The 24,282-nt window shown below is 42.7% G+C and overlaps 1 protein-coding gene across 2 annotated transcripts in view; it reads left to right on the top strand.

Annotated features, from left to right (window-relative positions):
* Positions 1–24,282, top strand: part of DSCAM (DS cell adhesion molecule) — a 300,249-nt gene that overhangs the window by 242,188 nt on the left and 33,779 nt on the right. For both annotated transcript variants that reach the window (XM_066619665.1, XM_066619664.1), the window contains exons 21-27: positions 2,036–2,199; positions 4,377–4,475; positions 6,316–6,504; positions 11,187–11,477; positions 13,636–13,812; positions 17,686–17,716; positions 20,771–20,886. In XM_066619665.1, coding sequence (XP_066475762.1) covers positions 2,036–2,199; positions 4,377–4,475; positions 6,316–6,504; positions 11,187–11,477; positions 13,636–13,812; positions 17,686–17,716; positions 20,771–20,886 — 1,067 coding nt within the window. The remainder of the gene's footprint in view (positions 1–2,035; positions 2,200–4,376; positions 4,476–6,315; positions 6,505–11,186; positions 11,478–13,635; positions 13,813–17,685; positions 17,717–20,770; positions 20,887–24,282) is intronic.

The raw sequence follows: 24,282 nt of genomic DNA, 5'->3' as shown, positions 1-24,282 counted from the left end.
GCTTCCTGACAAGGAAGCAGTTGGAGTGCATGCTCTGGTTCCCCCCCTTGATGATGCCCAAGGCATGCGCTGTATTTTGCTGCAGGGGCGCCACACCCCTGCGCTTAGGACAGAGTTACCAGGTATTATACTGTAAAATGTATAAGCGACAACAGCCCCCACACTGCAGTTGAACTATAAGATTGAGTTATTCTTTTACTTCTGCAGTATAGTTACAGCAGAGTAAGTAACAGAGTAGATTCGTACCATCATTTTTTACCTGGCATGTTGGCTTGTTCAGTTACCTCTTATTGGATATGGGCCTCCCAATTTGTTTGTAGCTCATTGCATGCTCAGAATGCAGTCCATGTTTTATCTAGAGGTTTTTAATTTATAAGCCAAAGCCACAATTAATATAGCATATCTGTACTACAAATAATGGTTGAGAGAGCATAAGAAGCACACTGAGGCACAATTGCTATCCATACTTCCCTTGGAGTAAGTCTCATTAATTTCAGTGAGGCTTACTTCTCAATAGATGCATAGGACTGCACTGTAAGGCATTTAACTCAGTTTAGTCACCACCTATCCCATCGTTATGTTATGGCAGGGGTTCTCAAACCTCTCAGGAGTAAACCTCCCAAGATAAGTCTTTGCAGGGATGGGGGAAAAGGCAGCCACTCGATTCCCAGGATCACGCCACTGCGGTGGCAGGGGGGCTTTTTTCTAATACATCTGCTGGGGTTGGGGGGGTTGTGGGGAGTCCCACGTAGCACTCCACAGGGCTCTCCGCAGCTTGTAAACAGTGAAAATAGTGATCGTGACCCACTTCCAGGTTGCAATAGCAAAACTGGAAATGGGTCGCGATTGCTATTTTCACTTTCTTCAAGCTGTGGGGAGCCCTGCAGAGTCTCCCTGCACCCCCCAGACCGTGGCAGGAGGTAAGATGAGTTAGAAAAAAAGTCCCCCTACACTCGCAGTGACACGATCCTGGGGATTGCATCATTGGCTACGCCCCTCCCCCACCCCTTAAGGGGACAGAGACCAGGACTCTCAGGCTGGGGCGTCATGATGCCCCAGTTTGAGAACCACTGTGTTACGGATTTGCTGCTAAAGTGTTTTTAGTGAATTGTCTCATCCAGTCATTTTCAGGTAGGCTTGCAGGTCCCTGGAGATAATTTATCAGTTACTTTGTAGGGAAATAAAGTAGTTAAAAGTAATCTGCAACCAAAGTTTAGTATTCCGTTTTAGGCACATTTTGCCTTGACTTCTTCAAATTGGTACACCAAAATCTGCCATTGATATATGAAAACAGTTTGAAAGAATCGTAAAGCTATGAATAACTTGTTCTTGTGACTAGGCAACACAGAACAGAGGGCATTAACAAAAGGTGTTGAACATAAGAACATAAGATATTTAGAAAGGTTTCCAGTTAGAATGATGTGATGCTATATGAAGAAAACGGTTAACCAAGGTTAAGAACCACATATATCAGCATACACATATCAGGCATTCATATATATACAGTATATGTTGTGGTTTTAATAATACTTGGGTAGTTTAGGGCAGTTTTCCACATGCAGTTTTGTGAAGCAAACAGTATATTTTCTCTCCTACCAAGAATTGCAGTTTAACCTGAAACAATGTTAAATTTGGCAGATAATTCATGGTCCAATCCTATCCAGCTTTCCAGCACCGATGCAGTCACAATGCAACCCTGACATAAGGGTACAAACGTTCCCTGACATTGAGGAGGCTTCCATGACTGCATCCCCACTGCAGGATGCAGTGCACACCCTCTTGGCATGGTTGCATCTGTGCTGGAAAGTTGGATAGGATTGGGCCCTCAGGGATAGGATTTTCCTGTTCTGATCATACTGTAGATAGCTTCTCCTTGCTTGTTTTGCATTGTTATGGGAAATGCTTCCAGCATTGTACAAACTAGATGTTCTTATCTGGTTTTCATGTTTTTTTTTCCTTTTTAAAAATAACCGCAGTCCTGAGTAATGTTGATTGTAACCTCTTTAATGTATGAATTTTGTTTCCTGTGAGGTAGTAACGGGACACCCAGTCTAGTGATGATTGATGGGCGGAGAAGCATCTTTAGCAATGGCAGCTTCATCATTCGTACTGTGAAAGCCGAAGATTCAGGATATTACAGCTGTGTAGCCACGAACAACTGGGGATCAGATGAGATTATTTTGAATTTGCAGGTACAAGGTAAGCTCAGAGAAGTATTCTTTCATTCACCTCATTGTGAGTAGTTGTGCTCTTAAAGCACTTTCGTGGTCATTTCTATATTTTCTTTTGTGTGAGGGAGAGAACTCCAGAAACCAAAACTGCATGTTTGTACCCTTTGTATCCCAATCTGACTGATCGCTGGTTATGGAGTTGGCTGCTGTTTCTCAATAGAACTAATCACTCAACTTTTCAGGGGTTTTGTTGATGTTTGGAGATGGACTGTAACTCAGTGGAAGAGCACATGCTTTTCATGCAGAAAGGCTCTGGTTCAATCACTGGCAATGCCAGGTAGGGATAGGAAAAAAACCCTGAATAGTCACTGTCGCTAAGGGCACAATCCTAACCAACTTTCCAGTGCCAAGGTAAGGGCAATGCAACAAACATTTCCTCACCTTGAGGAGGCCTCTGTGATTACCCTGCAACTGCAGGATGCAGCACATGCCCCAATGGCACAGCTATACCAGTGCTGGAAAGTTGGTAGGATTGCACCCTAAGGGCGCAATCCAAACCCGCACTGGAACAGGCAAGCCAGGAGGTTTGTGCTGCATCCAACACAGGTTTGTTGGCTGCAGCGGCTCAGCCAGAGGCAAGGGGAAGCTCTTACCCCTGGGTAAGTCTGCTCTCCCCAATGGGTCTCCTCGGACCTGCGCCACCTCTGGAGGTGTTACAAGTCCGAGGAGAGCGGAGCGGCTTGAAGCAGCTCCATTCTCCCCGGGGATGGGGGTTGGGATCCGGCATAACTTCTGGGTCCCAGCCCCGTCCCCGGCTCCCCACGTGCCTGCCCCTGGTGCCACCCATCACCCGCCCTCCCCCCACCCAGAAATACCCCACTCCCGCCTCCTCCCTGCCCCCCATGCCTACCGTTGCTGCTTGTGTCGGCGCGGGTGCGCTGACACAAGCAGCAGTGAGGAAGCCGCCACGGAGGCTTCTGCCAGCCTCCGCGCGTCGGTGCATCTACTTGCGCCAACACGGCATCCTCCTACGGAGGTGCAAATGTGCTTTATGGCACATTTGCGACCCTCCCAGGGGACTTATGCCAGCCTGTGTGCCGGTTAGGATTGCGCCCTAAGACAGACAACACAGACCTAGATAGATCAAAGGCAGCTCTGTATGTTCATATAAATGTTGTTGCCGCTTATGACCTTGTTGGGCATAGATACCAACTCATACCTGCTTTACAGTGCAATTCTGAGCTGCGCATGTCCCTTGTGCCGGCCCAGGCGGCATGTTTGCGCCTCCTCAGGAGTCGGCAAGGCCAGCATGCAGAGGCACACTGGCCTGCAGAAGCCAACACAAACCTCTGCACCAACAGAAGGAAGTGGGGAGGAGGCGGGAGGGAGGTATTTGAGGGTGGGGACAGTGCAGGCTCTGCACTGACAATCCCTGACAATCAATTCAATCCCTGACAATGCCAGGTAGGGATAGGAATACTGGGAGGGGGCAGGTGGGGAGTGGGGAGTGGAAGGTGGGGCTGGGATCCAGCAGTTATGCTGGATCCCAACCCCCATTCCCAGGGAGTTCTTAGCAGCTTCAGGCCTCTCTGCTGTCCTTGAACTTGTGCCACCTCAGGAGGTGGTGCATGTCCGGGAAGACCCATAGGGGCCGGGGTGCCTTACCCAGATGTAAGGGGAAAAATTTCTCTTTGCCTCTGGCTGAGCCGATTCTGGCCCCTATCCTGCGCTGGATACAGCACAAGCCTCTTGGCTTGCCTGTTCCAGTGCAGGATAGGGTTGCGCCCTTAGTCACTTTCTGTCACCGAAATAGCTTAGGGTAGCCAGAGCCATATCAGTTGTGTGTGACTTATAACCTCAGTCACAGGATGTGTGTTTTTTTTTCAGCCAGTTGGAAGTTGATCTTGTCTGGATTAAAGGGATGGAAAAATTTAAGTTTAAGATTAAGTTTAAGTTAAATGCCAGATAAAATTATATTGAATTTCACTATCTTCGAAAAAGAAAATGTGTCTGCTAAGTCTCAATGAAGATGTCAAATTAACAGACATTTTGACAGGTTCCCCCTCCCCAACCCCAAACAATTCTTTGATAAATTGAACAGGTGGCATTCTTCATAAATTGAATTCTTTGATTCTTTGAACAGGTGGCATTCATGTATAATCATTTGATTCTCATTTCTGGTTTTTTTAACTACTTCTTGTCTAGTTCCACCAGACCAGCCTAGACTTACAGTATCCAAAACTACTTCTTCCTCAATCACTCTTTCCTGGATACCTGGAGACAATGGTGGAAGCTCCATTCGAGGTAACAGTGTACAGGTTGACTAACTCCAATGTTTGATTTCAGTGAAGCCATTTACAAACTGTAGGCTGAAACATAGTGGTGAACCGTTTTAACCTCGGACAAGCAAGAGGAGGATGGGTTATCTAGGCAGCCTACTTGGAACGGAGTACTGGAAGCAATGCTGTTCCATATGAGAAAAGAATGATAAGGTCCCAAACTTGACTTGCTAGTTCAGTGTGGGCTTTGTAGTAATTTGCACTTGTTGCACGTTGCTCAAACACTTGGTACATCTCAGGTATGTTCAGCGTGTGATAACACACATTGATAGCAAGCACAACTTTTCCTTGTGTGAATTGAGAGGAAGTGAGTTCTGGATCTGGAATTTTAGATGTTAGTTGTTGAACAAAGAGAAAATGGGCTGATTCTCTTACAAATTATTTGGGATCCACTGCTTCAAAGAACATCCAAAAACAGTCAAATCAATTGGACTCTCCTTAACTAGTTGCTCTGATTTTTTGAGACTTCCCAAGAGATAGCAAATGAAAAAAACAAATCCATGGGCACAACGGAATTTCCACCTGGTTATGTTGTTTCCATTTCAGGTGTGGAGTGTGGGAGGCCTGCTTGCTCTGCAGAGGTTCTGTGATCATATGAATGGTTGAATTGTGATACAAATGTCGTGTTGTCAAATTACTATATTCAGCTAAAATCTGGCTGTTAGAACTGGTAGCCTCATTCTTTTTTCTGTGTGCTGCAAATGGTTATACTTGTCAATTATAAGCACATGTGCTATTTACCATTAACAAAATCCCTGGCAGATATTCTGTTGTTCATAACAGCTTGCTTCAAATGCCCTGGAAATTGAATGTCACCAAGAGTCCAATCCTAACCCCCACCATCCTATATTATGCAACCTCTCTGCCAGAGCACACATTGCATGCTGTGGCAGTGGTAGTCGGGAGACAATAAGACAGCCAGTGAGAGTAAACTAAAAGTCTTACTTACCTTGTGGTAGGCTGCCTGATCACCTATGGATCTCCTTTGAGTCATTCCAGCTATTTTACTGGCATTAATCAAAGGAGAGGAAGGGGCAGGGCAGGCTAGAAGATCTGGGCTAAGATCCAGTGTGCATCTTTGCTGCCAAAATCCACCTCCTTCTATCCACTCCTCACCCCAAACCTCCCCTTCTTCATCCATGATCTGCCCCCTCCGCCAACTTACCTGTTTTGGGCTTTGGCTGGGCTCCACAGTGCCTGGTACACGGAGTGGTTTAATTCAGGCATCATATGCTGCTTACCTTATGTGCTTGGAGTTACAAGTATGTGCTTCACCATTCCCATTATGTAAGATGGAGGAACAGTTTCTGTTGCTTGGAACCGAGCTGGGATTTTCTGGGTTTTAATGATACAGCAAATCTTGGATTGTTCTGAAACTTTCGCATAAGTTGAAAGTTTTAACCCCCTCATGAACAAAGGGGAGTGCATGAGTCCGAGGCTCACAATCAGCATGCTAAACCATGATTAAACTATGGTGCCATGTTTATGCCTGAATTGAGCCAAGCTGGTCAGAGCTTTGAAGCAGGTGCAGCTGTAAAGACACCAGCAAAACCAACAAGAAAAGCGGTTTGGAGATCACCCAAGCTATTCAATAACTTTCAAAATAGCGACACCTTGCTGCAGCAATGGGGAAAAACAACGCCTCAATAACATTAGAAAAAAATGAAAATCTAGGAATTCCTGGGGCAGAAGGGAAGGACAAAGAAGTCATATTTCACAACATGTCTGCTATGAATAATAGTGATGTTGGATTTTAAAGTTGTTGGTATCTGATGAAAAACTTTTGGTCTTTGCATCTTTGTCAGGTTATATACTGCAATATTCAGAGGACAACAGTGAGCAGTGGGGCAGTTTCCCCATTAGCCCCAGTGAACGCTCCTACCGTTTGGAAACTTTGAAGTGTGGCACCTGGTACAAGTTCACGCTGACTGCTCAGAATGGAGTGGGACCGGGACGCATCAGTGAGATCATAGAGGCCAAAACACTTGGGAAAGGTACTTGGAATCATTGCTTTCTTTATTTTAAAACTAGTGGTAGCTGCAGCCTCATGCTAACACAGACAACTTACTTAATCATCTGTGAGCACAGTCCTAACCAGGTCTACTCAGAAGTAAGTCCTATTTTGTTCAGTGGGGCTTACTTTCAGGAAAGTATGGTTAGGATTGCAGCCTAAGGGCACAATCCTAACCCCTTATGTCAGTGCTTTCCAGCACTGACATAAAGGCAATGCAGGTCCGAGGTAAGGGAACAAACATTTCCTTACTTTGAGGAGGCCTCTGTGAGTGACACCCAACTGCAGGATGCAGCACACATCCCATTGGCTGCAAAGTACTGACATAAGGGGTTAGGATTGCACCCTAAGTCATATAGTGCATGGCACTGCATAGGAGCTGTTTTAGCATAGGGCTAAGAGTGTGATCCGTGAGAGGAAAGTTCCCCGTTCAATTCTTGCCTGAATCAGGAGCCCACCTGGACCATTTAGGCAAGGCACCATTTCTTCAGCCTTCCATTTGTGATTTGGGAGTGGTGATGCCATATAGACCAAGGGTTGTTACAAGGATTTCTAAGGTAATGTATTGGAAGTGATTTTTAGAAATGCTATGTAGAATGTTTCGTATTATTAATTGATATTATCCCCAAAGCTTGGTAGTGTTAAGAAACAGGGAAAAATTTCTACATTTTGACACATTTATGAAAGACAGAAGTACTGTATGACTAAGCATCCCTTCTGGATTCTTGGCATTCACAGCCTAATGCTGATCGAAATGGGGAGCTCACATTTCATGAACACTTTTGCCCTCCTCAGTCCCTTGGCTTGCATGCAGACTCAGGTAGAAGTAGCTGCTTCTTTTGAAGTATCAGTTGCCTTACGTTGTACATTTGACTTTGGAGCGGTTTGCAAGAGACTTCCAAGATGTAAATATATATTATGTGAAACAACCCAAGAGATGTTGCTATTGCAGGAAAAGGAAAAATGCTTGTTAACCATTTTTTTTTACTAGTTTCTTATGGTTTTTGAATACATGATGGAGAAAGTACCCACTATTTATCATTTTGCTTTATTACATAATTTTATTTAATATACATTCTATATTAAAACATCCTTAAAACATCTTTAAAACATCCAAGGTTATACAGAGATGAACAGCCCAACCCTAACCAACTTCCTACACAGCAGTGTAGCTGCTTGCAGTGGCAGCGAGGTCACGTGCAACAAATCTCAATAGCAGCAGGTCCTGTAGTGGCATCGAGTTCTGTTCAAAAAGTGGCATCTTTTTGTTTTTTGTCCTGACCTAAAATTCAAAGTGAAAATTATAAGAGCAGGAGTGTTGTTGAGGGAAAGTGGGACTTCTCATACCACAAGAGTGGTGACGTCATTAGCAGTAGCACTCAGGTGCTGCCTTTGACTATTTTTTTTCAAAGGACCTTTACTGAGAAGAAGCATCAGTTGCTGAGCCTATCTTAATGTCCAGGTCTTTGTTTTTTCCTAGTGCTGCCTGAGAGACTGTGAGGCTCTTGGGGCTGGGCCTCTGTTCAGCCTGACTGACCCTTTAAGGGAGCCCTTAGAAGGCATCAGACTGGCTCAGGGAGAAGGGGTTATAGCACCCTGGTCCTCTTCCCTGGTTGGGCTTTTTCTGCCTGGGTCCTGGGCAGGGGCTGTTGGCTGCACAGCCACCCAGCTTCTAGCCAGCCCCAGCATCACTGGCCTCTCAGCTTTTGTAGCACCAGCTACCCTTCCCACAGCCCCTCCCCTTCCCCTCAGGGGAGGTAAAAAGGGTGGTAAAAAGGGTTCCCTGGGAGCCACCCTTTCCTGGGCTTAAAGGCCTCCCTTCTTCCCCTGTGTTGCCTTCACTTCGCCCCTCCTCCTGCCCTTCTGGCTTCTCCCCTCATGTTGCCTGGCTCCCCAGCCCTGGAGCCTCCTCCTGAGGTAAGGCAGGATGGGGACCCCAAAAGGGGCAATATGTAGCTTATGTTTCATTAAAGCTAGTATCCAATGCAAATTCACCTGAGAGTAAGTGCTATTGAATACAGTGGAGCTTTCTAATGAGTAAACTTACCTTATGAGCTTTCTTATGAGTAAACTTATGAGTGTATGCAATCCACTCAATGAGTTTCAGATGAAATGAGCTAGATCTTTAAATGAAGTAAAATAAGTTTCAGAGTAGGAATCAATGGTTGGAAAATTTGGCTAGCATGGCTTTGGGGGGAAAGTCATGATGAGCTCCTGCATTTCAAAATTTACTACTACATCACAGCATAAGAGTAAATAAGTTCAGACAGAAAGCATGAGAATAAAGGAATTTCATTATGTCCCTTGAATGTTTGCTCAGTTGCATTTGGATGAAAATCTTTCAAAAGCAGCATCTTTGGGTGAGCTGACTAATCACTAAGTGATTGCTTTCGATCAGAAAATCTACAGTGCATGCCAGCTTTAATTAGAGCAAGTTAGTGAGCTGGCATGTGACTTGTATTACAGTGGTTGATTGTGGGATGATTTCAGACACTGAACAGTATGTATCTGCTCCTGCAAGATTCGGTATCCCACAATTCCATGGAGAAACTACCAGTTGTTGGTGCAGCATCCTGATAAAATGATCATTCAGAATTCCCATTTGTTAACCATGCTGGCTTCCCTTATCTCATACAAATGTTCAAATGTTATGCTACCCAGAAAACCCCATAATTAGTGCCAGTCACACATGGGTGTATTACTGAATTCCTTTCTTGGTGCAAATTCTGATGGACACCTCCTCCTCTCCAGTGGATCAGATTTTATAAGATACAGACATGTTTGTCATTTCTAAGCATTCCATATGTTTGTGAAAAGAAAAAAAAAGTACAGTATTCAAATGTTTACTTTGCAGTATTTTTTTTACACCAGCTGTTTGGGTAGGTAGGAAATACATGAAAATACTTTTTAAAAAAAGTTTAAATACCTTTTTAAATATGGATTTTTATTGGGGGCAGGAAAGAAACCTATGGGATTTGTTTTGCAAGATAAGAGAAGCAATCTACACAGAGTTCAGAGGAAATGGCATAACATTCAGATGGAACAGCGATCTGCCCATCCTAACCCATTCATAGGCATGTTGGAGTGAGCAGATGAAGCAAGGCTACTACCTGGTTTCCATCGCCACCTTATATTCGATGCATAAAATTGAAAACTGGGGATAGCTCCTCAATCCAAAATGCTTCAACAGAGGACTTGAGCAGATTACTGTATCAGTGCACAACTGTAGTGTATGTACTGTATAAACTGGGCTATCACCATCTTCTTTAACTCTAGTGCTAGATTGATATCCAGAAAATACAGCACAAACCCTCTGGCTATTACTTCAGACTTTGACAAATGCAGAAGCTCTCAACACATGTGTGATTAATAACAGTTATCAGCTCAATATTAAGGAAGCAAACAAAATATTCTTGGCTAGAGAGAGTGTATGTGATTAGCTCCTCTGCTTTAATCCCAACAAACTGTGCAGGACAAAAAACTTAGTAAAGAAAAGCAAAGGTAATGTTCCAGGGGCACATTGTACTGTACTTCATACACGGTTCCCCTGTATCCACGGTTTTCATATCTGCAGAGGCCTCCGGAACATAACCTATTTCCAAAGGCACAACTCTGTTTCACAACTGTTCCAGTTTTGGAACTTCTAACATGCTATAACAAATTCAGCTATTGTTTACTTCCCATTGTTACAGTTTTGAAGTTATATATTGTGACTCTCAATTGATCTGCATCAACTTAAATTCAATTGCATAAGCAGATATGCTGCAATTTCCAGCACTTTCAAGGTGTCATTTTTGGCACCCTGGCATAAGAACATAAGAACCGCCCCACTGGATCAGGCCATAGGCCCATCTAGTCCAGCTTCCTGTATCTCACAGCGGCCCACCAAATGCCCCAGGGAGCACACCAGATAACAAGAGACCTCATCCTGGTGCCCTCCCTTGCATCTGGCATTCTGACATAACCCATTTCTAAAATCAGGAGGTTGCACATACACATCATGGCTTACTGCAATATCACAAGTCATGCTGGAACTCTGTATCACAATACCATGCAGTGTGCTAGAATTGCATATGGCAGGTGAAGTTAGAAGTACTTCAAGAGTACTTCTTGTACAATCCAAGAGATATCAACACTATCTCCAATTGTCACAGAGATTCTAGGACACATCACTAAGATTATGCAGAAAGAAGGAGGAGCACCTTTTGGAGTGTACATTGCAGCTCTTTGGTGCATGGTGCAGAACATCTAGAACCAGCCTTGCCATGCACCCTTGCATCAGCAACCCATTCCCTCTCTGGAAAATCCAAGGCATCATTAAAAAAAAAGGGACCAAAATTGCCTGCATTTGAATGACCTCCAAGGTATTTTCCAATTGTAAAATCATATGATTTTGTTATGTGATGAAAAGACAAAGATGGACACACATGAACTCAGCATGAGGCAGAGATTAATTTTATAGTGCATGTAAAAGTAAAAATTTAAAAGATATCTTTATCTTGGAAGATATCTTTAAAGATACCCATTAAAGATACCTTTAAAGATAAAGGTATCTTTATCTTTCAAGATAAAGTTGGGCTCCCCAATGAGACATGTGGAGACCAATATGTTATATTATCTACTTGTTGTAACTCTTTAAAATGAAATATATATATTTTCTTGTAGAACCACAGTTTTCAAAAGAACAAGAACTCTTTGCCAGTATTAACACCACTCGAGTAAGGTTGAACCTCATTGGCTGGAATGATGGTGGCTGTCCAATCACCTCCTTTACTCTAGAATACAGGCCATTTGGGACCACACCATGGACAACAGCTCAGCGAACATCTCTGACGAAATCCTATATAGTGTATGATCTTCAGGAGGCAACCTGGTATGAGCTACAGATGAGGGTCTGTAACAGTGCTGGTTGTGCAGAGAAGCAGGCCAAATTTGCAACACTAAACTACGATGGGAGTAAGTGCATTCATTTCATTTCTGTTTAATGAAGAATGATAATAATTTAACTTGATGTAATGTACTCTAAATGCTATTTAATTTTGCGTGCTGCAATATGGCATCTGTAGTGACTAGATGATAAAACAGTAAAGATGTTTACAGTCTGACATTCCATCTGGCTCTTGTAGCATGGAAAATTCCACAAGGAGCTATACAAATTTATGGCAGACTTTTCTGTGACTGTTCCTCTGCAATGAAGCTTCATGTCCCCATTTAGTGCAATGGGTTTCTCTAGTACAACAGAATGATGGTCCCTGATGTCCTTCAGTTACCACCTCTCACTGCATCAGCACAACATTGTTTCACTTGGACTTGACTGGAGGTCATCTTCATATTTCCACTAACAAATATTCATTTTGGCACGGAGGATTGAGAGTGCAGGGAAAATAAAAATCTGGCAATACAATGGGTGGAGATTGGTAAGGAGGACTGCAGTTCTGTACTATAGTCACTCCCCATTTCTCTCCTGTCAGCTGCTTTGTACTTATTTAACTCAGAAAAGCAGGTGGAAGTTCCAGATCTGACTGCCTTCTCTGAGCACTGCAGATGAAGCCAATAAACTGTCATAGATGTGAATGCCTCATTTATATGTGCATACAGTAGTTTGTTATTAAAATTACCAATCCACGATATTCACAATAAAGAGTTACTTGCCACTTATGACCCTAAAATATAAAAGAACCTGTATTCACACATGAAATAAACCATGCTGAGTTCAACATGTTGTGGTCTATATGTATACCACCAGCTTGGCTTATGGCCTAGAATTCAGCATGAACTGACTTGAAAATTATAGCTGTCTTGAACTCTTGAGAGGGCCATACTATATGCAAAGGCTTTTATAATTAGAATTGGACTGCCTGTGTTGAGTCTAAACTTGCTAGTGATTTCATTTGTGACTTACAGTGACTGCAAAGCTGTCCATTTACATACCTGGTGTAAAATATATTATGCATTAATTTATGCAAATATGCCCTTTTAAAACTTTCCAGTGGAATAGTTGAAATGTCTTAGCTAGCTACTGAGTTCTCGGAAAGCACAAATTGCCTGAAATATTTTGTAATTATTAAGACCATGTCTCCCAAACTATGTACTCTGAAATTGTATATAAATGGGAATGCAAAAAAAAAAATGACTGAGTGTTGTGAGTTGAATACGTGTACGTGCAAGAACTATTCAAAGTCCCATAGCAGGAAATTTAGAATAAGGTAAGAATAAAAGCAAAATTATGAGATCAGATTTTCAAATGGGAATAGCGAAGTTAAAACTGAGCTTCTGACTTGGAGCACAATCCTAAAGCGCCCATGGGCCGATGCAAATCCCTTGCACTGGCCCAGGAGGGTTGCAAATGTGCCTTACAGCACATTTGCACGTTCTCAGGAGTCGGCTAGGCCGGCGCGTAGAGGCTTGCATCGGCCCAGCTGGGAGGCATTCCTGGGCAGGGGGAGGGTGGGTGGGGAGTGGGAAGTGGGGCTGGGATCCGGCAGTTATGCTGGATCCCAATCCCTGTTCCTGGAGAGAACAGAGCAGCTTCAAGCCACTCCGCTCTCGTAGGACCTGTGCCACCTCCTGAGGTGGCACAAGTTTGAGGAGACCCATAGGGGAAAGGGCTCCTTTCCCAGAGGTAAGGGGAAATGTTTCCCCTTACCTCTGGCTGAGCAGCTTTTGGCCCCTATCCTGCTCTGGATACAGCACAAGCCTCCTGGCTTGCCTGTTCCAGCACAGGATAGGATTACGCCCTTATGAGCACACATTTTTCACTTTGCGGTTCTTGTAATTTACAGTCTTACACAGAAAGTAATGTTCTTGTATGGGGAGAAAACTTTCCTACAGTCCAGTCCTATGCGTGATTACTCAAAAGTAAATACCACAGGTTTCAGTGGAGCTTATTTCCTGCTAAAGGTGCACAGAATTGTAGGCCTAGTTTGCCTTTTCACTCAAACTGGAGTTGGCAGATCTGCCTTAAAAGAGCCTCAAACGAAGTTACTGTGGTGAAGCTTTCCTAATTAACGAAGCTCTTAGGAACATACAGGTGAGCTCCTGTAAATTGTAGTCACTTAAAAACCAACCTTTTCTCTTCATTGATAGGCATCTAATGTCATGACCCTGTTTCCAGGTACAATCCCTCCACTCATTAAGTCAGTTGTCCAAAGTGAGGAAGGTCTGGCAACCAATGAAGGGCTAAAGATGCTGGTGACCATTTCCTGTATCTTGATTGGGGTCTTGCTGCTTTTTGTGCTTCTGCTGGTTGTGAGGAGGAGGAGGAGGGAGCAGAGGCTGAAGAGACTCAGAGGTAAGGGCGGACACCAAATATTTGTGTGTATATAATATATCATGGTCTTCTTATCAAGGATGTGTGACTGAGGCTGTACACAGATTGGCTTCTAAGAAACTGGTTTAGAATTGGTTCTTATGTAACAGAAGCAGCATAGCTGCTTCTTCCCAGTCTAACACAACTTACAGCCTGATTCTATGCCAGGGCTGCTCAGTGGCTAGCGTGCTACCCTGGCAACAGCTGTTATGAAAGTGCTGTAAGGCACTTTGTGAGGAGCATGCGGCGCTGGCAGAGAGGCCAGCGCCAGTCGGTACTTGGCGTTAGTGCTGGAAGGACCTCAACAATTAGTGCCCAGCAGTGAGTATCCCTGCCAAGTGGTGCAGCAGAGGCTGCTGCTGGATCCTATCCCCCCTCCAGACCTGAGCTGCCCACTATAGGTCTCCTTGGTTTTGCGCCAGCTCGAGGGCTGGCGCAGATTTGAGTAGTCCCATTGGACCAGCCACACTTGACTCTGGGTAAGGAAAGCAATGTTCCCTTACCCCAAGGAGACCTGCAGCACCTTCCCTGGTCCCACAGGATACAGTGGTGGCTATTTCGGCGCTGCTGTACTGCTGGGTGCCAGGGAGGAATAGGATTGGGCCTTAATGTTAGTAAAGGCAAGATCGTATCAAGAGGGCTAACTGCATGGTTATTTACCATGACACCATCACATCAGTTGGCAGGAGAAGTAAGTAACCTAGCCCCTCCCAAGTGAACTTCTAGTTCTACTAGAATGGCATGGGATTGAACCATGCTGTGCAGCCATCAGACCATTCCTGTATGACCTGTAGAAGTAATGTCTTATAGATAAACAACCCAGTTAATTTAATGTTGTAAAAACATTGAATGCACATTTGCTCTAGCACAGTTTCCACTACTTCAGTCAGGCATAAGATAATTCTCCCTGCACTATAAGTCTACTTTACACCATCATCTTACAGACATGTGAAAAGCTATCCCTGTTTTTGTACCTCATGGTCAGAGAAAGATGCAGGTGCAAATGCTGCTCAGCCATGAAACTTGCTGGGTTACCTTGGGCCAGTCACTGTCTGTCACCCTAACAAAAGGAGGAAAGGAACAATATGCGCCTCCCTGAGTTTCTTTGAGGATGGGTAGTATAAAACTGTGAACAATAACTACAATAATCTTATGGTTAAAGCACATACAATAGGAGAATTTTCAGGAATCGTGGTGACCTGATCCTTTATGCAACAGAAACATTTTCTGTTCACAATAACAATAACTACAATAATCCTATGGTTAAAGCACATACAATAGGAGAATTTTCAGGAATCAAGGTGACCTGATCCCTTATGCAACAGAAACATGTTCTGTTCGCAACTTTTCTGTTCACAACTTGAACATTTTCAAGTTTTCTGTTCACAACTTTTCTGTTCACAACTTGAACATTTTCAAGTTCACAACTTGAACACTCTGCCTGACAACATTTGTTGTCAGAGTTGACCACATTGCTGAAGTACACTTTTAATAAGGATGTCCTGTATGTGTAAAACCAATACATTTCAGCACAATTTTAAAGATTTTGGTTTTTTGCAGTTAGGCACAAGAGGGTCAAGTTGTCTGTCTGGAGGTTATTTAAGGAGCACATTAAGAAATTTGCTGGCAGGGCTGTGTGTGTATTTTACCAAGGCTCCCACTGTTGCAGAAACTGTATTTTCTTTGCTCCTTGACTCTGTTCACTTTAAATGTAGCAGCCATTTCCAAACCAAATTATGCTTTGCAATGTAGCAGAGTCCAACCAAAAGCTTCAGGGTCACTGCTGATTTCCAAAAAGAGTCTGTTTAAAAAAGTTAAGAATTATAACTGATAAGAAACCAATAAGCAAAAGTGAGGATAACAGCTGGGACTTCCATTTTATACTTCCCTACTATACTAATGTTAAGTTTTATATTGTACAAGGTGTTTATTGTCAAATTTAATATTCTAGCAAATCTAAACTCTTGGTTCAGTTAATGTCCTGAACACATTGTTACTGAAGTTGATAGTATGCTTGTCTTAGCCAAATTTGTCATGTCTACTAATTTTCCAGTGCATTCATATTCACAATGGTCTAAAAAGAGGGTTGCAAGCAAAAAAACAGCTGACACGGTCTTCATATATTATCTATTTACAGTTGATTAGCTGGATATAGACCAAAATGTTAGATAAACTAATGGTGCCTAAGTGAGATGGTGATGCAGTTTAGACAGGACGTTATGAGTGTAGGGAACAATTTGCAGTAATGCACTCCCCCTGCAATGGAAAGGAAAAGGAGGTTAAGAACTCGAGCATACACTCAGTAACTGTTCTGAGATACCTGTTCTGTTCTGAGATACCCAGAACAAATACTCAAAAACCCATGTAGAAATCAGCATTTCCCAAAGATATAGCACACATTTGAATCTGTGAGTTATCCATGAATTTTTCCCAACAGAATAAACTAAGTACCTTTACTGCTTCGTGAGTATGAAGTCTTGCATTCAGTCGTTTGAATGGCTGGTTGGAAAACTCACATGGTAATTCGATATCCATGAATTCTGAGAAGACGAGAGACAGCATGTCTCCCAGAAGGGTTTGTAGGACCAGGAAGTTTACTGCTTCAGAAGGGCAAATTCCTGCCCCATTTGGCAGGCGAGTGCTGCTGGGATACATGCAGACACAGGAATACAACCAAAGGGTGATTTCCAGTACCACTGGAGGGACTAGCATGGCTTTTTCCACAAATAACAGGTTGAACTGATTGTAACATGGGTTACAAATCCCATGTCAGCTGATGATCACAGATGTGACTTCCCATGAATGTACTGTGCATATAGTCTGCGCCTTAGATTGCTTTGAAGAAAGATTTAGAGAATTCATGGAGGATAGATCCATCGTGTCTGCATCACGATAGCTGCATGCTCTCTCTAAGAGCCTCTCTCGCTGGGAGCAATGGCAGAAGAAAGTAATTGTCTTTGAGCCCAAACTTAGCTATCTCTCCCCCTGCTGCCGCTAGAGCAATGACATTAAAATGGCTACCTCTGTTCATTATGTTACCCAAAGTTAAGCCTCTATAGCTCACAGGGGGGTGGGGTGGGTCCTACTTGGAGCTATGCTAGCAAATTTGCAGGATTGGATCCAGGAAGGGGGCTTGGATTTGGCAGCTGCTGCTGTGGCCAAACTTGCCCCCTTCTGGACCTGATCCACCCCTCCCCCATCATCGCCCCTTTCCGCCCTCCCCCTGCCCCCATTTGCTACCTTGTTCTGCCTGCCTCCACCTGGTTTGATCAGGCATTTAACATATAAAAACAGAGAACACGGGATGCTCCTTGCCTGGACTGCTCTTTGGTTTAGGGTTGTCTCTGTACGCATGGTGCAGCTTGCACAGTTCTGATTACCCTAGGTTTGTTCCAGGAGAAGGTTTATAGGAACTATAGTATAAAATATAGAAAATAACTACAGTTGATTAAGACTGTTTAGTTGAATCAAGGCCTCTCAACAGAAATCAGAAGAAGATTCTCAGCTTATTTGCAGCAGAGGTCAAAATGGCTGAAGCTATAGGGAGCTTCCACTATAGATTTGAATTACTAAAAGGCTGAGCTGCTGAAAGAGCTTTGTATTGCCCCCCCCCTTTTCCTGCTATGGACTATCAGCTGCTCAGAGAAGAGCACAATTCTAGTTCTCATTCATTCCAAAGAGATGCACTGTATTTTCAGGCAAAAGTATTATTAATATAAATCCATTATTTTATCTCTCAGGAAAAAAAAAGTTTGTACAGCAATGTTACAACAGTTAATTTAAAGAAACTTGCAATATTAGTGAGTAGTTTGTGATACGAATATTTTTCCTGTTGCTGTTGTTTTTTTCTCGTAGATGCAAAGAGTCTGGCTGAAATGCTTATGAGGTAAGAATAATATGGAGAATTTGCTTGTTTGGTTATGTTGTAAAGCAGGGAATCATCCTGACGGCAAGACTGGGCTTTTCAAAAATTTTCAATAATTAGAAAAAAAGATTTCCAAATTATAGTGTATACTGTACAATATTGGAGGAATTCTGAAGACAAGAGGCAAAGCAGGCATGATGTATCAAGGGAATACTTTCCTTCCTTCCTTCCTTCCTTCCTTTCTTCCTTCCTTCCTTTCATCCAAACAGACAGACAGACAGACAAAAATTTATAGTGCGAACTGGTGCCTGTTTCAGACTGCATCACAGTGAGGCAAAGGGATCTAACCCTTCAGCCCCCATGCTGCAGTCTTGATTCAGATCACCCCCAGAGCTACTATGAGCCACAGAGTAGAAAACATACAGGCACCAGTTTGTGCTATAAATTTTTTGTGGTTAAAGATCAGTCACAAAGCTTCTTCATATTTCTCCTGGAATGCCATGATTGACAGTTAGTAAGAATCCTAACAGATGGGGGAGAGAAGTGAGGGGGGGAGATTTGAGCTTTCCATTGGCTTCAGTTGAAGCAGGAGGTCTGGACTAGAGGGTAGAGCCTCCGTTTGCCTGAAGATAACATCCGAAGGTCGCCAGTTCGAGGCCACCGGCGCCGTGAACGGCGAGACCTTGAAGCAGCTGACAAGCCTAGTCGAGTTATGCTGAGTTATTCCACCTGCTCTTTGGCCGCTGTCAGCCTGTGTGGGAGGAAAATGGAGGCCAGAATGTGATACCAGATCATAAAAGATCCACCTGAAATGTTGTGGTGCTTGAAAGACAGAAACTTCTTCAATTGTAAAAATCCCTATTGGGATTTAGTATAGCCTGCCTATGTAAACCACCTTGAATTAAAGTCTGAGGAGAAATCTGACGACCAAGAAAGGCGGTATATAAATACCTGTAGTATTATTATTATTTTAACTTGCACCATTTTTTTTGCAGTTATAACATTACATTGTTGGTGGTAGTTGGGTGGATCTTTGAGCAACCATAGGATTTTAATACACTGACAGCACTATCCTATGTGTGTCTACTCAGAAGTAAGTCCCATTGTGTTCAATGGGACTTATTTCCAGAAAGGTGTGCATAGGATTCCAGCCTGAATTTCCTCTGCCATGCCCATTGAGCCAGAAACTTGAGCCAGTTTCTGCTGTTGTACATGTTTTCCACTGACATCATGTTGGATTGTACTGGTACATGGGAATTTGGGAGCAATCTTAATCCATCCATATGCATGTAAATCAGGCATAGACTCAAATTGTTCATCTTGATCAGGGGTGTCCAAGTTTTTGGCAGGAGGGCCACATTGTCTCTCAGACACTGTGTCTGGGGCCAGGGGGAAAAAGAATTAATTTACATTTAAAATTTGAGTAAATTTACATAAGTTTACATAAATGAATATATTAAAGATGAACTTATATGAATTAATGAAAGTCTTGCAATAGCTCAAGGCCTATAAAAGGCCTTGCACAAAGCAAGGCTGGCCTTTCCTTTGCTGCCGCTACTGCATCACAGACGTGAAACAACAAGCAGTGGAGGGAGCCCTCATCCCACAGCTCACGCAAGAGGTCAAACAGTCTCCCTCAAGCTGAGAGCAGTTGCGTCGGGCCAGTGTGGGCTCCAACAAATCTCCGGAGAGCCAGAGGCTCATTGGAGAATGGGGGCTCCCTGCGGGCCGCATTGAGAGGCCTTGAGGGCTGCAAGTGGCCCCAGGGCCGGGGTTTGGGCACCCCTGGTCTTGATAATGAGAATTAAAGAGTTGCACCAAACTTATGAAAAGATGGATTTTGTGAAGGGATTCAGAGGAAGACCAAGAGAGAGGTAATAATGCCTGTATTTATTGTTTGGGGGGATGCATGGGTAATGACTGGCTTCATATACTGTCACTATACTACCTATATCACTTACCTGGAACACTTTTAAAGTGACTATAATTTATAATTATAATGGTAATTTTGAATTAAAACATTGCTTTCTGTATTTCTAACTTTGGAAAACACTGAAATCCATGAAAAAATAAAATGATTTTCTCCCACATCTACTGATGGGAAACCAGGGCTGAACAATTTCTGACTAACTGATCATTCAAATGAAAATAAAGATTGGGAGCAATTGCTATCATATGACTACCTGACCACCTGTACAGAGGAATCTCTGCAAAAATCCAAAGTTCTCTGCATCCCTCCACTGCTCACCTGAATATTCTATCCATGCTTATTACTCATAAATGTTTCATCTTTATGGATATTTGCTACATATTCTTTATCTGCTTTGGACTTGCTACAATTTTTACTGCCTGTATATATTTTACTCTTAGCTGATAGCTCATTCCAAGTGTAATGTTCCAGGAAGCAAATTTTAAAATGAGAAAATAATGGCTTCAGTAATAATACACTAATTGTTTCTTGTGTCTCTTCCAAAACACTATATCAATCACTAGTGTTAGTTCAGGAATGGTGATTAGACAGCTAATTTTTTATTACTTACTGCAGTGTCAACAGAACAAAAAGCAAAGCGTGTTACCAGAGAATAGCAAACCTAATGCAATTATCACAATCCATATAGAAACTTGAATGAGGAACACTTTTCAAATGTCCAGTTTCTGCGTTGATCAATATTTAAATCAATGCCAGTGTATAGTAAGAAATACAATGCCAAAATAACAGCCTTCCCTCTGACTGACTTGAAGGGATTATTAGTTCTATCTTTGAGAAATGGAGGCTGGGGACAAATAGCTGTTTCATTAACTGCTGTCATAAGATTGTATTATTTAAAAAGTATTTAAAGGAAAGACTTTGTAATCAATGATTGTGCTCATCTTCTATCTTTTTCATCACCTTCTGGTCTCCCGCCTTTGGTGCTTGAAAGAATTAATGAACAAAATTAATTTGTACCTCTCACAGATAGGAGATTAAAGGAATCTTGAATTTTTTTCAGTATTACATTTAGGATCTTTCTGTATTTAGTTGTTTGTTCTAATGAATAGTATTTCTTGTTGTGTTTTGCTTTTTCTAATTCCTAGCAAGAATACAAGGACATCAGACACACTAAATAAGCAGCAGCAGACTTTGAGAATGCACATAGATATTCCCAGAGCTCAGCTTTTGATTGAAGAGAGGGACACCATGGAGACCATTGGTAAGCCCATCAATAGACTGCTTAAGTTGTTCTATGCAAGGGGATCTTTTTATGGCACAGAAGTAGAAAAAAGTGTCAGAAGACTGTTCTGTATCCTGTTTTTGACTGTGAGTAGTAAGTTTGTTTAGTAAACTTTTAAAGTGAAATAAAAGAAAAGCACAATTCAAAAGGAAAACCCTTCCGTATTAATCATATTTTTTACTTAATTTATTTTAAAGATTTCTGTTCTGCTTTATCTGAAAGTCAAAGTGGCATGAAAAATATGTGAAGACATGTCACGCAAAGTAATATGTGATGATGACTATGATGTCTCTTGAATTTCTTTTTTCAGTTCCCTTTTGTGGGTGTGCAGTAACAACACAATTTTCATTTGAGATTCCAAAGGAAATACAAACTCTAACCTTTAAAGAATGAGGCATCACCTTCCAGATGTATTTTATTGTAGTTTTTATTTTATTTTTTAATGATAAAGGCTTGTTGTCACTCCTTTTGTACCGTATGTGAAATGACACCATTAGGGGGAAGGTCAAAATCTGAGGTGCAAGAAGAAAGTTGCAAAGAAAGTGGTTGAGATGGTTTGGAACATACACAAAATAGGAGAGAGTATTCCATCACTAAAAGGCCAGGCCAGCAAGCCTACAGCCTCTGTCACTACTCATATTAAGTGGATTCAAACTAGTTTAAGTCCAGTTCATGCACTGCTTACATTGTGTGGTTGCTGCTGCTCTGATGGAGCATGAAATAGTTCATGAAGCCATGTTCTGGTGAGCAGCCCATGTGAAAAGTTCCTCTGCCCAATAGTTCCAATCTCTGATGAAAAACATAACTATTAAACACAGCTTAGCCAAGGGCCACCATGTCCTTCAGCTGCATGTGTATTCACTTCACCAGTATCTTTTGCATTGTAGCCTTTGCCGCCAGAGCCCTCTTGCACATGTCTCTCCCAGGCATAGGATTTCATAATACCCAGAGCCTGATCATTTCCCTTATATAGCCAGATTTTCATAAAAGTGGAGTCTGTACTTCCAGTGAGGACAGAGAATGCTGAATTCACAAAGGGCTCATTTTAAATATGGCTAAATTTGCATTTTGTTTCTAGCATTTTCCTTAATGTTCCTAAATTCACTCCCTCTTCTGCCAAGTATTATCCCTGAGGACTTTTCTTTTACTATTGAGTTATCATCCTTGGGCAGCAGAATTCATATTGTAGATGTTGTTGGCTCCTCAGCTGCTGCAAAGGGAAAAATGTCTCTGTAGCAGGCTAACACCAAGTAGTAAGCACTTGGGCAGACCTTTGGCCAGCTTCCACAGAGCTCTCTACCCAGAGGATTTATTTCTAATCTGAAAAGAAGCATGTCTCTTTTTGCCAGGGACACAGAGCTTTGTTCATCTCGCTTAGGACCTTTTTTGGGCAAAAATATGTCTCTGGCACTGTTACGCAGGGTGGTTCATATTAAGGTTCTCCTAGCTAGGAAAAAAAATTAGTTAGAAGCCCTGGATCATCGCAGTGTTGGCAGTCTGTCAATATAATATTTGTGCAGGAATTCCCTGTGGTTTTATTTCCTATTAAGAATATTCAGAAATGACTGCAACATCACAGGAAGAACTTGAATCTGTAAAATCAGGTTGTACTGTGCATGGATATTTCTTGTTTGTACTAGCTTTGTATCAGTGGGTGGCTCATCGTTAACTTCTGCTGGGTTAGAAAAGACCCATCCTAATCGTTTTATGTTCTCTTATTTCTGCTTTATCTACTTATTTTTTAAATTCATAATACTGTGTATAATTATGGTTTAGAAGAAGGAAAATAGCTATCAGCTGCAGTCAGGACTTTTGCCTCTGGTGAAGTATTTGTGGATTTGTTCTCTTGTGAGAATAGAAGGATACTATTCATGGTGAAGGAGTGAATGGTCACTTTTAAAATAGGGAAATGTCTAACAGTATGGTAAGTCCTCACATACTATTGCTTCAGGGCAAGGCCACAGAACCACTGTTGCAACCATTTGTTCTTCATTCAGATATCCTCAGTCATGTGTGGAACTGTGAGCACATAGAGGAGCAGTTGGTATGAGCCTGGAACCTATGAGTTTGCTTTGCCATAATTCCCATCATTATGTCAGTAGTTTCTGTAACCCCTGTGAGCCCAGAAATGACTACAGAGTGTATCCATATCCCTCTAATTTGCATTTCTCCATCAGTCATATAATGGAGCAGAAGAGTTTGACACTGTTTGAAAAGGACTTGAAATGACCATGCATTTATCACCTGCTTATCACCTTCCCCATTTACATCTTGCCTGTGTTTAATGTCAATAGAGTGGATCATAGTGGGACAATGCTAGTTTTTAGTTTTACTTCTTAATAACACAGTTCATGTGTAATGGGCTGAACACAATCTGGAAATCAGAAGCAGAAAAAACGTGAATCTATTTGTGGAACCAATTACTTTGCCAATAAGATCAGGTAACTTGGTACACCAAAATCCAGAGATAAATTTGGACGGGGAGAATTTCATAAACATACCTAGTTTTTAATAATCTTGTCTCACAATAGATCCATGAGAAAGAGAAGTACAAATTACTGTCATAAACCTACCAACATTTGAAAATCTAAGTTGAAATTAAATCCTGATAAGACAGAGGTTCTCCTGGTCCGGAAGTCTAATATCGTCCAATACCCTGAATGGGGTATTGCTCTGAATGGGGTACCCTGCTCTGAATGGGGTTGCACTCCCTCTGAAGGAGCAGATCCGCAACTTGGGGGTGATCCTGGATCCGCAGCTGCTCCTGGATTCCCAGGTAGCGGCGATGGCCAGAGGAGCCTTTGCTCAGCTTCGGCTGAAATGCCAGTTGCGACCATACATGGGTTGCTCAGACCTGGCCACGGTGACCCGTGCCCTAGTGACATCCAGATTAGATCACTGCAATGTGCTCTACGTGGGGCTACCTCTGAAGACAGTCCGGAAACTGCAACTAGTGCAGAACGCAGCGGCCCGTGTGGTTGCTGGGGCTCATTGGTTCAACTCAGTCAGGCCACTGCTTTGGCAGCTACACTGGCTGCCAATTCATTTTTGGGCTGAATTCAAAGTGCTAATTTTGTCTTTTAAAGCCCTATATATGGCTGAGGTCCAGGGTATTTGAGGGATTGCCTCCTTCCATATAATCCAACCCTTCCTTTCAGGTCATCAGAGGGGTCCTTTCTGACTGTGTCGCCACTAGCAGAGGTGAGGGGGGTGGTGGCAAGAAAGACGGCCTTCTCGGTGGTGGCTCCCCATTTGTGGAACTCCTTCCCCCTGGAATTGAGAACAGCTCCCTCTTTAGAGTCCTTTCGGTGGGGGCTTAAGATCTTTTTATTTAGAGAGCTCTTTTATGCTGACACGGGGAGGCATGGCACTTTT

The sequence above is a fragment of the Tiliqua scincoides genome, chromosome 3 (assembly GCF_035046505.1).
Source record: "Tiliqua scincoides isolate rTilSci1 chromosome 3, rTilSci1.hap2, whole genome shotgun sequence".
Lineage (NCBI taxonomy): Eukaryota > Metazoa > Chordata > Lepidosauria > Squamata > Scincidae > Tiliqua > Tiliqua scincoides.
Note: the sequence above shows the minus strand (reverse complement) of the source record. Positions and strands in the feature narration are given on the sequence as shown.